This window comes from Mytilus galloprovincialis, chromosome 4 (assembly GCF_965363235.1).
Source record: "Mytilus galloprovincialis chromosome 4, xbMytGall1.hap1.1, whole genome shotgun sequence".
NCBI classification, from domain to species: Eukaryota; Metazoa; Mollusca; class Bivalvia; order Mytilida; family Mytilidae; genus Mytilus; species Mytilus galloprovincialis.
In genome coordinates this window covers 78,289,692-78,309,235 of record NC_134841.1, presented here as the reverse complement: position 1 = coordinate 78,309,235, position 19,544 = coordinate 78,289,692, and the positions used below count along the sequence as shown (strand labels likewise).

Sequence of the window (19,544 nt, the reverse complement as noted above, 5' to 3'; positions counted from 1 at the left end):
CTTAGTCGTTAAGTTGTTATTTTAATATGTGGAATTTTGAATACATGAAGATGGGGAGTTACTAAGCACGGCTGAAGGAGTGTAGCCTTATATACTGCTAAAAATGAACAGTGTGAATACCAGAGGTGGATTTATTGGGTAGCATGCCCTCTTTGCGCCGGCCTTCCGGGCCTCGGAGCTTCATCTATTTTAACTCCTTAGACTTAGGTACTTCAGTAGGTATTTATTCGTAATCAAATAACTGAACATTGTAGTTGAATTATGAACAAGAAGTGGTTACTACTTATTGTGCACAAAATGCACAAAACTTCTAGTCAGTTTTCCTGCCAAAGGGAGGTGGTTCTCTCTTGGAACTCTGGTTTCCTGCCAAAAGAAGGTGGTTCTCTCTGGGAACTCCGGCTTCCTGTTAAAAGAAGGTGGTTCTCTCTGGGAACTCTGGTTTCCTGCCAAAAGAAGGTGGTTCTCTCTGGGAACTCTGGTTTCCTGCCAAAAGAAGGTGGTTCTCTCTGGGAACTCCGGCTTCCTGCCAAAGGAAGGTGGTTCTCTCTGGGATCTCTGGCTTCCTGCAAAAGGAAGGTGGTTCTCTCTGGGAAGTCTGGCTTCCTGCCAAAGGAAGGTGGTTCTCTCTTGGAACTCTGGTTTCCTGCCAAAGGGAGGTGGTTCTCTCTTGGAACTCTGGTTTCCTGCCAAAAGAAGGTGGTTCTCTCTGGGAACTCAGTTTTCCTGCCAAAGGGAGGGAGGTGGTTCTCTCTGGGAACTCTGGTTTCCTGCCAAAAGAAGGTGGTTCTCTCTGGGAACTCTGGCTTCCTGCCAAAGGAAGGTGGTTCTCTCTGGGAAATCTGGTTTCCTGCCAAAAGAAGGTGGTTCTCTCTGGGAACTCTGGTTTCCTGCCAAAGGAAGGTGGTTCTCTCTTGGAACTCTGGTTTCCTGCCAAAAGAAGGTGGTTCTCTCTGGGAACTCCGGCTTCCTGCCAAAGGAAGGTGGTTCTCTCTGGGATCTCTGGCTTCCTGCCAAAGGGAGGTGGTTCTCTCTTGGAACTCTGGCTTCCTGCCAAAAGTTGGTGGTTCTCTCTGGGAACTCCGGCTTCCTGTTAAAAGAAGGTGGTTCTCTCTGGGAACTCTGGTTTCCTGCCAAAAGGAGGTGGTTCTCTCTGGGAACTCTGGCTTCCTGCCAAAGGAAGGTGGTTCTCTCTGGGAACTCTGGTTTCCTGCCAAAAGAAGGTGGTTCTCTCTGGGAACTCAGTTTTCCTGCCAAAGGGAGGTGGTTCTCTCTGGGAACTCTGGTTTCCTGCCAAAAGAAGGTGGTTCTCTCTGGGAACTCTGGTTTCCTGCCAAAAGAAGGTGGTTCTCTCTGGGAACTCCGGCTTCCTGCCAAAGGAAGGTGGTTCTCTCTGGGATCTCTGGCTTCCTGCAAAAGAAGGTGGTTCTCTCTGGGAACTCCGGCTTCCTGCCAAAGGAAGGTGGTTCTCTCTGGGAACTCAGTTTTCCTGCCAAAGGGAGGGAGGTGGTTCTCTCTGGGAACTCTGGTTTCCTGCCAAAAGAAGGTGGTTCTCTCTGGGAACTCTGGCTTCCTGCCAAAGGAAGGTGGTTCTCTCTGGGAAATCTGGTTTCCTGCCAAAAGAAGGTGGTTCTCTCTGGGAACTCTGGTTTCCTGCCAAAGGAAGGTGGTTCTCTCTTGGAACTCTGGTTTCCTGCCAAAAGAAGGTGGTTCTCTCTGGGAACTCCGGCTTCCTGCCAAAGGAAGGTGGTTCTCTCTGGGATCTCTGGCTTCCTGCCAAAGGGAGGTGGTTCTCTCTTGGAACTCTGGCTTCCTGCCAAAAGTTGGTGGTTCTCTCTGGGAACTCCGGCTTCCTGTTAAAAGAAGGTGGTTCTCTCTGGGAACTCTGGTTTCCTGCCAAAAGAAGGTGGTTCTCTCTGGGAACTCTGGCTTCCTGCCAAAGGAAGGTGGTTCTCTCTGGGAACTCTGGTTTCCTGCCAAAAGAAGGTGGTTCTCTCTGGGAACTCAGTTTTCCTGCCAAAGGGAGGTGGTTCTCTCTTGGAACTCTGGTTTCCTGCCAAAAGAAGGTGGTTCTCTCTGGGAACTCTGGCTTCCTGCCAAAGGAAGGTGGTTCTCTCTGGGAACTCTGGTTTCCTGCCAAAAGAAGGTGGTTCTCTCTTGGAACTCTGGTTTCCTGCCAAAGGAAGGTGGTTCTCTCTGGGAACTCAGTTTTCCTGCCAAAGGGAGGTGGTTCTCTCTTGGAACTCTGGTTTCCTGCCAAAAGAAGGTGGTTCTCTCTGGGAACTCTGGCTTCCTGCAAAAGGAAGGTGGTTCTCTCTGGGAACTCAGTTTTCCTGCCAAAGGGAGGTGGTTCTCTCTTGGAACTCTGGTTTCCTGCCAAAAGAAGGTGGTTCTCTCTGGGAACTCAGTTTTCCTGCCAAAGGGAGGGAGGTGGTTCTCTCTGGGAACTCTGGTTTCCTGCCAAAAGAAGGTGGTTCTCTCTGGGAACTCTGGCTTCCTGCCAAAGGAAGGTGGTTCTCTCTGGGAACTCTGGTTTCCCGCCAAAAGAAGGTGGTTCTCTCTGGGAACTCTGGTTTCCTGCCAAATGAAGGTGGTTCTCTCTTGGAACTCTGGTTTCCTGCCAAAGGAAGGTGGTCCTCTCTGGGAACTCTGGTTTCCTGCCAAAAGAAGGTGGTTCTCTCTGGGAACTCTGGCTTCCTGCCAAAGGAAGGTGGTTCTCTCTTGGAACTCTGGTTTCCTGCCAAAGGAAGGTGGTTCTCTCTGGGAACTCTGGCTTTCTGTTAAAAGAAGGTGGTTCTCTCTGGGATCTCTGGTTTCCTGCCAAAGGAAGGTGGTTCTCTCTTGGAACTCTGGCTTCCTGCCAAAAGAAGGTGGTTCTCTCTGGGAACTCCGGCTTCCTGCCAAAAGAAGGTGGTTCTCTCTGGGAACTCAGTTTTCCTGCCAAAGGGAGGTGGTTCTCTCTTGGAACTCTGGCTTCCTGCCAAAGGAAGGTGGTTCTCTCTGGGAACTCTGGTTTCCTGCCAAAGGAAGGTGGTTCTCTCTGGGAACTCAGTTTTCCTGCCAAAGGAAGGTGGTTCTCTCTTGGAACTCTGGTTTCCTGCCAAAAGAAGGTGGTTCTCTCTGGGAACTCTGGCTTCTTGCAAAAGGAAGGTGGTTCTCTCTGGGAACTCTGGCTTCCTGCCAAAGGAAGGTGGTTCTCTCTGGGAAGTCTGGCTTCCTGCCAAAGGAAGGTGGTTCTCTCTTGGAACTCTGGTTTCCTGCCAAAAGAAGGTGGTTCTCTTTGGGAACTCCGGCTTCCTGCCAAAGGAAGGTGGTTCTCTCTGGGATCTCTGGCTTCCTGCAAAAGGAAGGTGGTTCCCTCTGGGAAGTCTGGCTTCCTGCCAAAGGAAGGTGGTTCTCTCTGGGAACTCTGGCTTCCTGCCAAAGGAAGGTGGTTCTCTCTGGGAACTCTGGCTTCTTGCCAAAGGTAGGTGGTTCTCTCTGGGAACTCTGGCTTTCTGCCCCATTTATAACTAACCATCCCGAAATAGCCAATAATGCTTAAATTGTTGTTTAACACCAATCAATCAGTTAAGCCTGTAGTAAGATGTATCAACATTAGTTTGGTATTAAAAAGAGGGAAGCAAATTATGTAAAATATTTGGATGCACAGGTAAACTATTGAACAAGTGTGCACATGCTGAAATGTCTCGTCTGCTTAATTGACCGTTGCTTTTATGTTGATAGTCCTTGATATAAAGCTTTCCTACAAGTATCACATTTTCATGATCCAAGAAAATGTGGCCAAGGTCAGATGAACCAAACTGGAAAAACATGTACACCTGATAATAATTCCATACTCCAAATATAATTGACCTTTTGCTTATAGTTTCTTATTAATGAACTTAACCAGGAAAACGTAACATTGACCAATGAAACATGACAATGAGGTCAAGGTCAGATGAACCATGCCATACAGACATGTACGCCTTACAATCAATCTGCATTAAAGACAGTTGACATTTGCTTATAGCATCTAAGAAACACTTAACATTGAACCATAGAAATGAGGTCAAGGTCAGATGATGCTTGACAGACAGATGTGTGTACCTTACAATTCATTCAATACAAACAATAAATTGACTTACTGCCTATAGTTTAAGAAACAAAAAGACCAAATCATAACATAACAGCAATGAACTGTGAAAATCAGGTCAAGGTCAAATGAAAACCTTTCAGGCTGATCCAAGAAAATGTGGCCAAGGTCAGATAAACCAAACTGGAAAAACATGTACACCTGATGATTATTCCATACACCAAATAAAATTGACCTTTTGCTTATAGTATCTTATTAATGAACTTAACCAGGAAAACGTAACATTGACCAATGAACCATGAAAATGAGGTCAAGGTCAGATGAACCATGCCATACAGACATGTACGCCTTACAATCAATCTGCATTAAAGACAGTTGACATTTGCTTATAGCATCTAAGAAACACTTAACATTGAACCATGGAAATGAGGTCAAGGTCAGATGATACTTGACAGACAGATATGTGCACCTTACAATCATTCCATACAAACAATATAATTGACCTACTGCCTATAGTTTAAGAAACAAAAAGACCAAATCATAACATAACAGCAATGAACTGTGAAAATCAGGCCAAGGTCAAATAAAACCTTTCAGACTGACATGTATGTCGTAAAATAATTACTTTCGCCAAATATAGTTGACTTATTGCATATAGAATTAGAGAAAAAGACCATTTCACAAAAACTAATCTTTAAACACTAACCAAGAAAATGAGGTCAAGGCCAGATAACACCTGCCAGTTGGACATGAACATCGTACAATCATTCCATACACCAAATATAGTAGACCTATTGCTTATAGTATCTGCGATATGGGCTTGGTTTACTTTTATAAATTGTTGTCTGGATGGAGAGTTGTCTCGTTGGTACTCACACTACATCTTCCTATATCTATTGACCACGAAAACTTAACCTTGTTTACCAAATCATCATGAAAGTGTAACAAACATGCTTAACACACTTCACTGGCCATCATTACAAGAAAGAAGACTGAAAAGCCGATTAAGTTTGGTCCATAGAATTACAAACAACAAAATTGCCATACCATATACTGACATAATAGCCTGTGCTAGTATCTGATCATAGATTTGGTAATATCAAAATGTAAAGGAAATCTCCCAAGTTCTGAAAGAGTGACAAGGTTATTTGCTCTTTTCCCCACACCTAGTAATAATTTACAAAATTTCATATGTGATCTTTCTAAAAGAAGTTTAGGATAGGCTTCATCAACTGTAGAAGTCTGAGAATTTTTTTTTAAGGGATTAAAAAAGCCCCATATATCCGAACTATACAAAAGAATGGGTTTAATTGTATGATCAATACGTGGAGGCTGTTTTTAATATTTGGATTCAGTGACAAGGAGTCCTTTCGTAGCTTGTAGTATGCTTTCAATGCCTTATTGTACAATTCCTTCTGAGCAAGGGAAAAAGATCCTGATGCACTAAATGTTATACCTAAATATTTACAATGTTGAACACAATCTATCAACATGTCATCAAAATAAAAATTATGTTTTATATGCCTGCCTGCTTTGTTGAATACCACCACCTTAGCTTTTTTAAGATTATTTTTCATACACCAATCTTTACAATACTTATTTAATTAATCAAGTTTACACTGAAGCCCCTTTTCCGAGGAAATCTTATAAAGTCTATAAGATTTTTTATATAACATAAGATATCTTATATAATTTATAAGATATCTTACATATTTTATAAGATATCTTATAAAGAAATTATATGTGATATCATATAAACTATATAAGATATCTTATATATCATATAAACTATATAAGATATCTTATAAACTATATAAGATATCTTATAAACTATATGAGATATCTTATAAAGTTTACTAGATATCTTGAAGTTAGAATAGATAGTAAAACGGCTTGCCATACTTTCATTGTGTTTTAGAATGAAAGTGTTTAAGAATAAAACACTTATTGCTTAGCTTAAACACTATTCTAAACATAATTCTAAACACATTGAACTGAGACGCGTGTAGACCAAAACATGTAAGATTAACGAAAATTACATAAAAAGATGTGCTTAGAAATGTGTTTTGGATCTAAACACCATTTATACAATGCAGGCATGTAGATCTATAATATATTTGAACTCGTACTAGCTAGTACTGTAGCATGGTGAGACACCTTGAGACAAATAAAATACTTTGTGAATTACAACAAGGATTTGTATAGTAAACAAATCCTTGATTACAACACCAATGTTGTCATTCGGTTTATGGAGAGAAAAATTATAGTGAAGGAATAAATAATGGTGGTCAAGTATTGTGACATGATTTTGAAAGATCTGGTATTGGATCTTGAATGAAATCTTATCCAGGAGACACTGCATGCAAAGTCATTTATTGAATTATAAGGACAAATTTTGAACAAAAAATACTGTCAAAATGATTCATCGTTATAAACAGTCCCTAAAAAATCGAATTTAAAATATCACCGTTTTTACAAAACTATATAGATATATAAAGGCAAACTTTTGCTCTTCAACATCAAGTTCAATAACATAAAGTAGGGGGCGGATCCAGCAAATTTTTAAAGCAGGTATGATAAAAGGGGGTTCCAACCATATGTCCCCATTCAAAGCATTGATCGTCAAAAAAAGGGGGGTCCAACCCACGGAAGTATGATTTTGTTTTACTTTATTTTTAAGAAACATTATTATGGTTACTAACCATCGCCAACGTAGCGATACCGCATGTGTCTACAGGACAAGCGTCCTCTGTTATGCATGCATTTTCGTGGATTCCGTGGGTGCAGGAGAACCACGAATTCAAATGTTTAAAAGGAATGTACGGAGACTTCGCAAAAATCAGGAAATTTGATATCCATGAATATGCAGGTTTTCCTCAAACCACGAAAAATTGATACCCACGAAAATAAAAGAATTCATAGTAACACAAATATCATTATACAAAGTTCCACCGAATGAACAGGCGTACAAACAGAGACAAGAGAAAACGAATGCATTTCTAAATGTTACCTATATAAAAAAAAAATAAGTAAAAAGTTGCTAGACTAACCAAAAGATATGCTTACAAATGCATGGACTAAATGTTTAGTTGACCTTCTCAGCGCATATACGTAGCTGTAAATGATTCATGACTAATATTATAATATAATATATAATCAAGATATATGATCATGCATACTAGTAATTTTGAAAGGATAACTATATGTATAGGCGGCATGTTGTCAAAAATAATTGTTACATATATGATCATATATTGTAATAAATAATTTTAATAAAAAAAATAACTGATATTTCTTTAAATGCTAGATTCTACATGTTTGTGTTTTCTGTTTATCGTTTTGTTATTTTCGTCTTTAAATTATTTTGTAACAATCCTATTGTTTGGATTTTAGACTTCGTATTCTTATTCGTAGCCAGAACGATTTCGATAAATGCTGAGAAAATGCGACAGACTGAATGTACAGTGTTATAGACAGACGGACGGACAGTAAACTCATTATAGTATGAAATTCAAAACAGTGTAGCTGTGGCCATTGATTGACCCATCAAAATCATCCATTGACTGGGACAATTTACGTGAACGTTTGTCTGTAACAACCACTGTTCATGACGTACCTACGATAGACATTTAAACTGTGGGGTCACCAAAGGTTTCTTAACACCTTTAATTATAAAATAATTCGAAAAATTAATCAGGAATAAACTTTGTGTTTTGATTTATATAATTGATATAAATCAAAATATCGTGTTATTTCTGATTAATTTTTCGAATTACTTTATTTAGGTTTTGAGAACCTTTGGTGACCCCATAGTTTAAGTTTCTTTAAAAAGTACATAGTGAGCATTGGTCGTTACATACAAACGTTCACCTAAATTGTTCCAGTCAATGAATGATTTTAATGTGTCAATCAATGGCCACAGCTACACTGTTTTGAATTTCATACTATATAGAACGCATCCCCTCTCTTATTCTTCCATATAAGAGTTGGGTTCATTGAATGCAATCTATATTGCGATTTTACAATGCAAATGAACGTCTTTTCTATATACAGAACACACTGATGTGTAACTTTATCTTTGTCCCAATATATAACCTCAAACTGATTTAAAAGTCATCTTTCTTATCAAATAGCGTGTTGAAAGGGAATTAACTCCAGTTACATTTTAAGTTGAACAAATGGCATCCAATCGACTAGCTCAGTTTAGGGAGTTTGGGAAAAAGATAGTTGCAGTAGGAAGAAATTACAAGTAAGTTTACAGTTAAAAGTAAGTAAATCACTTTGTATATGTCAAATTTAAATTATATGTGATTTGTTAGGTCAATATCATACAAAAGTTGTGTGCAGGTTTAAAAGGCGTTCACTAATCTCGAGAGTAATGTCGGTGATCAAACTCCCCGGCAGTTCCAGTTCCGATCCGCATACGGGCCCGAATACTACTCTACACTTGATGGAGTAAAGGAAAACAGTTCCGGAACGGAAACGATCACTGTCCGGAGTTTGGTCGGTGATACGCGTTTATATACATCCGTCTTTTTTTTCAGCATGGGATTTTTTGTTAGAAGCGAAATGTTTTTATTTTACATAAGCCGTTAGCGACCATTCAATGTGAAGACGGTACCTTCCAGATTAACAAAAAAGGGCGATAAAAATGAAAAATAGCCTATAAAACACAAACAGAGACGCTGGTTTTGCAATCTGAGCCTTGGAGTCACGTTTAAATGATTTTACAAATGTATGATATATATGTGCCGGCAGTATTTTTTTAGTTGATATTATTGTAACTTGAACCCTACTGACAGTAGTCGTATAAATATTTATACGTTTATGCTTGAATACTTATAGTGAGCTAGTAATTTAAAGTATACATGTAGTAGTTTTGGGAATTACATTTATATGTTGCGGCATGCTCAATAAGCTGAGACAAATTGTATAATCTTAATTATGGCATGTTTTGTCTTACTCACTATTGTATTGACTTGATATTGAAGGGCCCATGCAGAAGAACTTGGAAATAAAGTCCCAGAAAAGCCAATTATATTTACAAAACCAACGACATCATATCTATCACAAGGTCATCCAATAAAGGTATGAAAAATTAGTGATACAAATTATATTTTTGTTTTTTTTAAAGGAGTTTGGCTGACCAACGTGGAGACCCGGTTCCTCCATATCCACTGGTCTTTCTTAAGCCAACAACCACCTATATATCGGAAGGAGATATTATAAGGGTATGTTTAAATTCATCCCCACTATGTCCTATTGTTAAAGATTTCTCCACTAGTTACGTCTGCTTGACTTTTTACTCTTTAATATATTAGGGTCTGGATTGGGAGTTCGGATAGTCCTCGTTTCTGCAATCATCAATTTTTAGGCCATTTCTCTATTCTTCATACTTTTCGTTGTTTTCCTCTTATATTTGATGTGTTTCCCTCAGTTTTAGTTTGTAACCTGGATTTGTGTTTTTTCAATTGATTTATCACCTTCGAACAGCGGTATACTACTGTTGCCTTTATTTAGTTCCCAATCTTTGCCTGGTTCTCCGCGGTAAACCCCCATTCAGACCCTCTTGCTCACATAACCGTTGACAATGATTCTTGCTGAATGAAGATATAATCAAAAGGCCGAAATACCGTTTGCTTAAAATAATAACATTAAAACCCTCATGTATCATGTGGTTGATTATGAATACCAGGGTAATTGACCAAACAAGAGAAGACGCAGAAACACTTTTTAAATGCAAGGGATTAAACTCTGAGGTACAAGTTACTGAGAGCTAGAAATTAATTCACGGATAAATATGGACATTGAAACAACCTGAGACTGCTATAAGTTATAGTAGTCTCAGAAGCAACACAGATCATGAGTCTTAAGCATGTAAGACCCAAATGTTTTTAGAAACTTATCTTAGAGAGAATCCTCCGGCATGGATATGTTCTTTCCCCCAAAGAAAAGACAGCTCCAATGTCGTTTGTGTATGCAAGTCCTGATTACTTCCTTCTCCAAACCCTCGGAGACGAATATTTTGCCCGGGTCACAGGGTGACGGCTACCTGCGAAATTGGATGTTGAAAACCAACCAAGCTCGTCGGTCTAGTACAAAGCGTTATTCATATTCATATACCATTTCAGTTTCTTATCTTGCGGGCCATCCGTCTGTTCTAATTCAAAACTCAAACCATAATAGCCAACATAAATTATATACAAGTTTGAGAAAGGACAACTCATAATTTGTAAAACAGTAGGAAGCTTTCTGAATCCATCAATTGAAAGTATTGTTCTTAAAGTGCTTGATATTTTATTGAACATAATTTTGCTATATGATTCGCGGTCGTAATCTATTGAAAGCAAATGTGGCCTAGGTTCTTGTCGTGGCCGTGACTTGTTGCTATGCTGTCAGAACGCATACAGATTTCTCAAGAATAATTGGAAAGAATGAAAAAAAAACTATCATTATTCTTAAACTTTCCTCTCCTCTAAATATTCAATCTGTTTAATTGAGGTCTGGAGCTGGCATGTCAGTTAACTGCTAGTAGTTGTTATTTATGTATTATTGCCATTTTGTTTATTTTCTTTTGTTACATCTTCTGACATCGGACTCGGACTTCTCTTGAACTGAATTTTAATGTGCGTATTGTTATGCGTTTACTTTTCTACATTGGCTAGAGGTATATAGGGAGAGGGTTGAGATGTCATAAACATGTCTAACCCCGCCGCAATTTTGCGCCTGTCCCAAGTCAGGAGCCTCTGGCCTTTGTTAGTCTTGTATGATTGTTTATTTTAGTTTCTTGTGTATAATTCGGAGTTTAGTATGACGTCCATTATCACTGTACTAGTATACATATTTTTTAAGGGGCCAGCTGAAGGACATGTACGGGTGCGGGAGTTTCTCGCTACATTGAAGACCCCCGTGCTTGGTGGCCTTCGGCTGTTGTCTGCTCTATGGTCGGGTTGTTGTCGCTTTGACACATTCCCCATTTCCTTTCTCAATTTTAAGTATTTGATCCTTATTTAGTTTCAGTACACACGTTTGTCGACTTTGGTAAGTTGTACCTATCCCAACGTGATTTAAAGAACAACACATATAGTGTTTGTTAGATCTGCTTAATAACTTGACCAATATTCATGAGAAGCACTATCATCATCACGTATTTTAAATTGTACACAGGGCTGCCACCTGCCATTAAAATCTATCCCGTTTGTAGTCTTTGTCAAATATCATCTAATATATATATATATATATATCTTTTAGTTTCCACCTGGTTGCACAGACCTTCATCACGAAGTAGAACTAGGTATTGTTGTGGGAAAGAAAGGGTACCAAATTCCCGAGGAGAAGGCGAAGGAATATATTGGTGGTTACTTTGTAGCCCTAGATATGACTGCTAGAGATCTTCAACTTGAAGCAAAGAAGAATGGACATCCGTGGACATTATCTAAAGGTTGGGATACATCAACACCAGCGGGCGAATTTATAGAAAAGGATAAAATTACTAATCCACAAAATCTTCAGATATGGTTGAAGGTGAATGGTGAAATGAGACAAAATGGAAATACTGCAGATATGATATTTAGCATTAGTTATTTGATCAGCTTTATTAGTAAATATATGACACTGGAAGAGGGTGATGTCATACTTACTGGTACGCCCTCTGGTGTAAGTGGCCTCAAGGGCGGTGACGTTATTGAAGCTGGCATTGGTGATGTTTCAGAAATAAAATTTTCTGTGGACTCATCCTGAAGCATTTTGCAATGCCTTTAAAGACCTTTAAAAACATATGTATCTTTACGGTTATCGCATTATTCATAACTTTAAAACAACAATTAACCGGCCTTTATATTGTATAATTGGACACAGACAGCAAAGAGTATATTGTTCTTTTTATGTCATTTCTGTGTCATTTGGTCTCTTGTAAAGATTTGTCTAATTGGCAATCATACCACATCTTCTTTTTTTTTATCTTTTGTATGGGTTTTTATAATTTTTCGTTAAAACAGCTTATTTTTTGTTTGTTCAAACATTATGAAAATGTTTCTACCAGAGTATTTGTGTATTTCGTGTTTAGATAAAGAAAAAGGAACCCAGCTGTTTTTTTTTAAACTCAACCTTTAAATATATTTTTGATGTCTCGCCAATCATGTACGTTTTATTATATATATATAAAGATTACAACATTGTCGATTTAGTTTAATACTTGCTTTATCATGGCTCGGAGACATGCAGTTACCTTGTGTTGCAGAAGACATCCATGTATTCCTGATACCATTAGAGCTAGGTCTATAGGCTGTAGATCTTGTCTAATTTATTTCTAACAATTTGCAAACTTCTGTAAAAAATATATTTTACATATTTCTCCCTTGATCGGAGTGAAGTTAACAAGGAATACCAAAACGTGAAATAAAGTCATAGACAAGCTTTTTAGGTTACTTGTTTGGAGGTGGGGACGTCTCCATCCATCTGGTAAAATAGTCTCCAATTAGATCTATTATTTTGACGGGTAGAGGGTAAAGGACCAATAACACAAATTACAACACGGTTCATTGGATAACCTACAGTGTAACTCTCTTAAGACTCTTTAGATTCCTTAAATCGATTGCAAACAGAACAAGTGTTTACATTTGATTGAATATCCTCTCCTATATTGTACCAATTGAAACAGGTTTTTATTTTGTCCTTAGTTTTATTTACACCAAAAATTGCAGAAAACATAGTATTATGACAACTTGTCATTACTAAAAGACTTACTGAATTAATTACTGATAACTTTCACTAGTTGGTTGTAATCGTTTCTGATACAAAACAAATTATTTTAATCAAGAGATCATAATAATTTAAACAATATTTTCTTTGTTGATGGACCATATGAAGCAATTTCATCTCTGTTTGGTTTACAATTATTTTTAGTCATTCATGGATAGGCCCTAAATCGCTTCCCTCTCTTTAAAAATGTTCTAATTCTATTGTAGTGTACCCACTAAGCCAATTTGAATCAAATGACTTTGAATTTTGACTTCTTGTGACAGCACAAATATTAGAAACAAATGGTTTACCTAAAACCCCTAAATTAGTGACATTATCTACACCAGCTTTAAAATCTATCCAATAAGAATTGTAATTTTGACACTCAGGATTTCTAACTCTGTGTTATATGGTCACAGAGAGATATGTCATATTCGCGTCGTGAAAGCGAGTCAGCATTTTGGCGTTTAATCCCTGGTCTGTGTTGCATTTTAAAGTTGTACTGTGAAAGGGTCTCACTCCAACAAGTCAACTGCTCCTGTGGATCTTTAAAATTAAGCATCCATCTCAAGGATGCATGATCGGAACTTAGCAAAAATATTCGACTAACTAAGTATTGGCGAAATTGATGAATAAATGTAATCAGTGATAAAAGCTCACATCTGGTGATACCATATATCGTTGTTGTGGTTTATCTAACTTTTTGCATCCATTAACAAGCACTGCGTATACTTATTTTTTAATTTAATATACAATATTTTAGTTTGAAATGATAGATTTATTTTACGTCTTTAAGAGTAAAAGCGAGAATTTGTAGAATTATGGTATTATATGTTCCTGCTAAAAATATTGTGGTAAAAAATGTAGTTGGTTCGTAAGAATCAAAGAGTAGATTGCTCTGAGGGATACGATTGCCATTGTTTTCATTGATACATGTATTAGTATTATTTTCAAAAATAATTCAACTGCACGTGTAAAATTCTCGTAAAATAATTTACGTAATCTGAATAGTTATTCAACTTTAAAAATAGCCAATCATCGATACAAGTGTATGAACAATGTACTTATTGTCTTTTATTTTTGTACTATTAATTCCAAGTTGACTTTCCACAGCTGTCACTGAGAGTGAGAGAAGGTATTTCACTTCGTACCTTATCACCTATTTTCCTACGTGAATTCTAGGTGGAACCCCTATTCCTAACTCTTTAAATATTTAATTTCCTTTGGGTCAGTGGGCCAGACTCCTTTCCGTACACATTCCTCTGTTTAAATTGCGATCGGTTTTAATATAATACGACGTCTATCGACAGAACGAGTTAATTTTTCTCAACTTATCATCGTTTGACGAGAGTTACTTACGGAAGGGAGACAACTCGAAGCGATAATATGGAAGACTCCATTTTAGCAGAAGGGGTGTTCTAGTTACACCTTTACGTTGTGGACTACATTTATTTTAATTTAAATGAAGCATATGATTTAAAATTATGCAACTACAATAACCCTCAATAGCAGACACATAGAAAGGATCCGTGAGTTTCAAATTAATCAATGGAGTGGGGAATCCAGAGCAACCATTCAAACTGATACCCCTTCAAGTCAAGAAAACTATACGCATAATTACATAAACAAACCCTAGACTTGTGATTTGTAGCAAGGACGTATATTAAATGTTAATTAAACGACCTCCGTTTCTTTATGGAAGTACAATATCAAATATCAGTTTCATAACGGTGACATATATGAAAACTCCACTTCAGTTCCTATATGACAGAAATAGATTTATCGATCGGAATTCAGAGAACTCTCGCATGTTATCAAAAGTGAGGAATTCCCTCTGACGTGTTTCTAAATTTATAAAAACACTAAATAATTACTGCTTGATTCTGATTTTCCGTGTTGTTAAAAACACGAATACAAGTCAAGGGAATTATCGACACATGAAGATTATGAGAAGAACATTATAGGGCAGTTGTTTAAATTCAATCCTTTTGTTTTTTATACCATTTAAAGCAAGACAATTTCAAGAATCTGAGATGTTCCTTGATGTTTAGAATAAAACGGTTGACGTGAGGGCATGGCCCTGAGTCAATGGTATAAGTCAACAGATTGCTTAAAAGCAATCGTATCCCAAAACACAACTTGGTTAGATGGTGTATAGATTACAGGAAATTCAATGAGTTGACGACCAAGGATGCCTACCCTATACCAAATATATTATGTGCCTAGATTGTCTAGCTGGCAGTGACTCCACAATAACATATTTACATTCTAGGTATTGGCAATTGGAAATGGCCTATTTCTAATACTATATGCAATAGGTCAACTATATTTGGTGTATGGAAATGTTTTATGATATTTCAAACTTAAATATTGAGGATGTCTTAATTATAACGTGTCAATTATTAAAATCATTGTTTTAGCGTTAGGTTGCTCTTTATATATGGGCCCATCAATTGGAATAAGAAATAGTTTATCTTAATATTGTAGTCTTATTATGCACATCCTGTTAAGATCTCTCAAATTACAAAATTTTAGATTATTTGAGGAAAAGTGCATACAATTTATAATCAAATTTCTAGGTTCAAAGGTACATTACTCTTGGATACTTTCACGGGTTAATATGCCCTACCAGGCTGGTATTCAATTGAAATTTCACAAAATTTATAGAAAAAGGTATGGTCAAGTTCGTATATTTGAAATGTTTACATTCGTTTCTATATGGGCTTTTAAACTTTAATGTAGGGACATAATGTAAGATTTGTTGCATTTTGTATGACGTGTTCAATATGGATTTTCGAGATATTGGTAAACTTTTAATTTAAAGACAATTTTTCACAAAACAGTGAACTTATACGGTAGGCACACATGAATGTAACTGGAATAATTGACCAACCTCTATCCACTTCTGTTTCTCTTTAATGAAGTGACTGGAATATTCGGGTTGACTTAAAGGAGTAGTTCCAGTAAGACCCCTTTTCGGCCCCATAATATAGCAGTTTTACAAAATTGTAAAAATGTGAACTTTTACTTATTTATCGGAAAGTATAATGCTTCTGCTTCATAAATATGGGCTATTTTTGACAATAAAATGCACATATATCGAGTACTAGCATCATTAAGTCAGGCTAAATGACTGAATTCACAGAAATCTTCACTATTTTAGAATTTTAGTTAAATTTTAGACGGTTTCCGTCTTAAATGAAAGTGGCCGCATTTGTGTTCATTCTTAATATTGAAATGTTAGTTGTATTTGATGATAATACATAACATATATAAAGGTTGAGGATGAACATGGATGCGTCCACTTTCATTTCTGACAAAAACCCTGTGAAAAGTGACATTTTTTTGCATATTTGAGTTTGTATCGGAGTGTTTTTAAAGACTAAATCAGTTAAAATCTTTCCCATAAACTAATTGAATCAAAAGAAATAGACACTTAAGTGTTTAAAAAGTGTCCAAAATCTCTCGTCAGATGAACTTAAAATTTGAGGCCGAAATCGGCCCTACTCCTTTGGATATTGTACACAAGGATAAAAGGATAAATTATGCCGAAAAAGACCCTGAGATAAAAGATAGGTCTTTATGGCATTTACATGCATCTATTATTTTTTTTAAACTTAATAAATTGCTTCGTTGAGCACAGCCTGATACAACAGCAGAGGTTGACCCCTAAACAGTTGGGGCAAATTTTGACACTATATTTTGTGATCAACTTTGTGACATAATATAGGTTTCTGACACAAAATAATGTGGCCAAAGATCTAAAAAATCTTTTTTTTTCAATTCAAACTTGGGCATATCATTGATTATTTTATTTATGAAATGTACAAAATAACGGCAAAGTCTGTAAAATTGTCCATAATTTATACTGAAAGCCCTTGAAAGACTGCATGCACAACTTTAAATTTAAATGGGGAATATGTCCATTGGACACAGATGATACCCCCACTTGCATACATGATTATAAAAGGGACATTTCCCAAGAATGGCAAAATTTGTACTTAATCTGTGTTTTGTGGTAATAAACAGTGTGCAAGTTTCATAACATTTGCTTAAGGCAAACTTAAGAACAAAAATTTCATCAATTTTCCATTTCCATATTGGCATAACTCTAAAACAGTAAAAGTGAGGCCCCCAAAATTCAAACTTGATGTATGGGTTGTGGTAATAAGCATTGCATATAAGGTTCATAACATTTTTTTAGGAAAGATAAAGTTAGAAAGACTAACGTTCACTTATGTTTCTTAACTCCTGTTTTCAAATTTGTTGCTTAGTGTCACTTACAGCTGGTTGTGTTCAGCTGCTAAGGATAAGCCCAGCAGTGGTCTCGTTCGTGATGATTACCACAGTACAAAGTCCAAATAACCTCATGTTTTTCTATGTATCTTTGGAACCCAACCAATTTTTGAAGATTTCATAGCTGATGGTGAAACACGAATTTAAATCAACATGTTGTAAATTTTCCATAGGCTTCAGTGCAGACTTTGGTAAAAACAACAATGATAAGAAAAATATTACACAGATGCAATGACAATACTGTGTCTGTACTTAACAGAAGCTTACTGGTAGTGTTCTGAATCAGTCATTTTCATGTAAATCAGTATTGCCTTTGTTGTTGTTGCATTTAATTTATTGTGGTCAAATTATTTTTATATTACCTATCATCTTAAGCTTTTTGTTTTACAGTTCTTCTTTTAAAGCATGCAAAACAAACAATTGATTAACTTGCTTGCTATATTTGTTTGAATGTTTGTAAACAACAGGTAGGTAGTCTATTTCAGTGTGTTTACTATTTATTGGAATATGATTGGACAATAAACATTAAATTCATTTCATGTCAATTCTTATTGTCCAATCAAATCCCAGTAAATATAAAAACAGACTGAAACTCCGCCTACCTATTGTTTGCAAACAACCAAACAAACCTAGCAAGCAAGTTGATCAATGTTTTGTTTTGCATGCTTGTATAGAAGAACTGTAATTGTTTTAATATTGTTGTACTAGTAGTTGCAATATATATCAGATACCATCATAGTTTTCAACCCAAGAAACTTTTGAACCTTGAGGAATTTAACAAATAACAAATCCATAATCTTTTTTACAACCTTGTTTTATTTGCCACAAACAGGCTGGATACCAGCTCATTTTAAGATTTTTTCTTCATCAATAATCTGGTTTTACATATTATCGTTCTAACAGATCTGTATGATCAATACAAAACCACTTCAACTGGCGGTACAAAGACAGTGAATACTGCACAGTGGTTTGGAGAATAAAATGATCATCCAGTTGATATTTTAGATTTACTTCACCATATATATTGTATACAGATACTTTTTAATCTGTTTTTTTTATCATTACTTTCAGATTGAAAACTGTGATTAATAAATTTGAATTTAAATACTTTCATAATTTCATATAAATATAATGATGTATTTTGTAAACTTAAATTTGTAAGGATCTTATAGTATGGTTGAAAAATCCTTTATTACAATAGATCAGTGATAGATAAAAAAAAAAAAAAACTTTATCATTTGCTTGAATACAGCAAAAAGATATTTATACTAAACATCATTTGGTATGAAATATGATGTGCCAGTATGGTATTGTTTCCCTCAATCTTAACAAATATTTTGTTCACTTAAATAATGCCATGAACTGATTAAGCAAAACTTTCAAATAGTTCTAATAAATTTATCTTTCATAAAAATGCTGCAACATTGTACATTTAATACATATGTGTGCATTCTTTCAAACATAACTTCCCCAAATATGTTTGGCTGATACATTGTATTAGATCTAAATTTGTGTAAAAACCTTTAATTCATTATTCCACCAATTTGCAAATAAAATATCTTCAAAGGTTTCTATTTCATGTAAAGTAGAACTGTGGGGTATTGAAAAGTTTAAAGAAATATTTTCAACGAAAAAACTATTAAGAAAACCTTTAATAACAAAATTAATAAAACTGTTAAGAGTTAAAATTCCTCATTTGAATAGTTATGGCAAAATCCATTTGTCACAATGCCAAGTCAAAAGAAAATACTTAGATGAGTAATATATATAAAGAATGTGCACTATACAATTCATTAAAATCAAGTCAATGGTCAAAGAGGTTAAGATACAAGGTGACTCCCTCCTTCTATGAATATTGCAAACTGAGAAACCCCAAAATTACTGTGAAAAAGAAAAAAATGAAACAGAAAAAAGGTGGTGGAAATGTCAATGAAAACTTCAAATTCTCTGAAAATTCCATGGAAATCATTTCCCTGGTTTAGAAGGAGCGGCAAAATACAAATGTTGCAGAATGGACAACTATCGGTATAGAAACTGAAGGTTTATACAAATCCTACATTGTCATTGATTTTTTCGTTTGAATGCATGATAAAATCATTAATGTACAAATATATATAACTTAAAATATAAATACATTCAATGTACACAATTTTCATGTATAAGGCATCAACCATTTAATATGAAAGTTTTGTCCAGGAATAATTTTTTTGGGGTGGTAAATAACTTGATTTAAAATTTAATTCTGTTTTGCATGTTGTGCTATATATCAGATTTATTTTTTTTATACAAAAACACATTTTCCAATTGGCATTTGTTTACCCTTTATGCCCATTTGGGGATAGAATTTTTCTTAATCATTAAACTCCAAGGGCTCTAAAATGGTTGGTGCCTTAATTTAACATAATGAATTCATTGAATAATGCTTTCCCAATACTGA

General features: G+C 36.0%; 1 protein-coding gene across 2 annotated transcripts; it reads left to right on the top strand.

The window, feature by feature from the left end:
- The first annotated feature begins 8,186 nt into the window (after nt 1-8,186).
- LOC143073030 (uncharacterized) lies at nt 8,187-12,251 on the top strand. 2 transcript variants are annotated; one of them, XM_076248256.1, is made up of 3 exons: nt 8,187-8,321; nt 9,064-9,160; nt 11,324-12,251. In XM_076248256.1, exons 1-3 carry the CDS (start codon nt 8,251-8,253, stop codon nt 11,810-11,812), a joined length of 657 nt encoding a protein of 218 aa, XP_076104371.1. In that variant the 5' UTR covers nt 8,187-8,250; the 3' UTR covers nt 11,813-12,251. The 2 variants fall into 2 exon arrangements, with proteins under 2 accessions (XP_076104371.1, XP_076104373.1); XM_076248258.1 differs by lacking the exon at nt 9,064-9,160 and adding an exon at nt 9,207-9,303 and having other exon boundaries at nt 8,215-8,321.
- Nucleotides 12,252-19,544: the final 7,293 nt, after the last annotated feature.

What these genes read in the sequence shown, in the direction of transcription:
- LOC143073030 (XM_076248256.1), top strand. Translation starts at nt 8,251, where the DNA reads ATGGCATCCAATCGACTAGCTCAGTTTAGGGAGTTTGGGAAAAAGATA. An exon ending in GCAGTAGGAAGAAATTACAA is followed by an intron (nt 8,322 to 9,063) that starts GTAAGTTTACAG and finishes TTGATATTGAAG; the next exon opens with GGCCCATGCAGAAGAACTTG. An exon ending in CACAAGGTCATCCAATAAAG is followed by an intron (nt 9,161 to 11,323) that starts GTATGAAAAATT and finishes TATATCTTTTAG; the next exon opens with TTTCCACCTGGTTGCACAGA.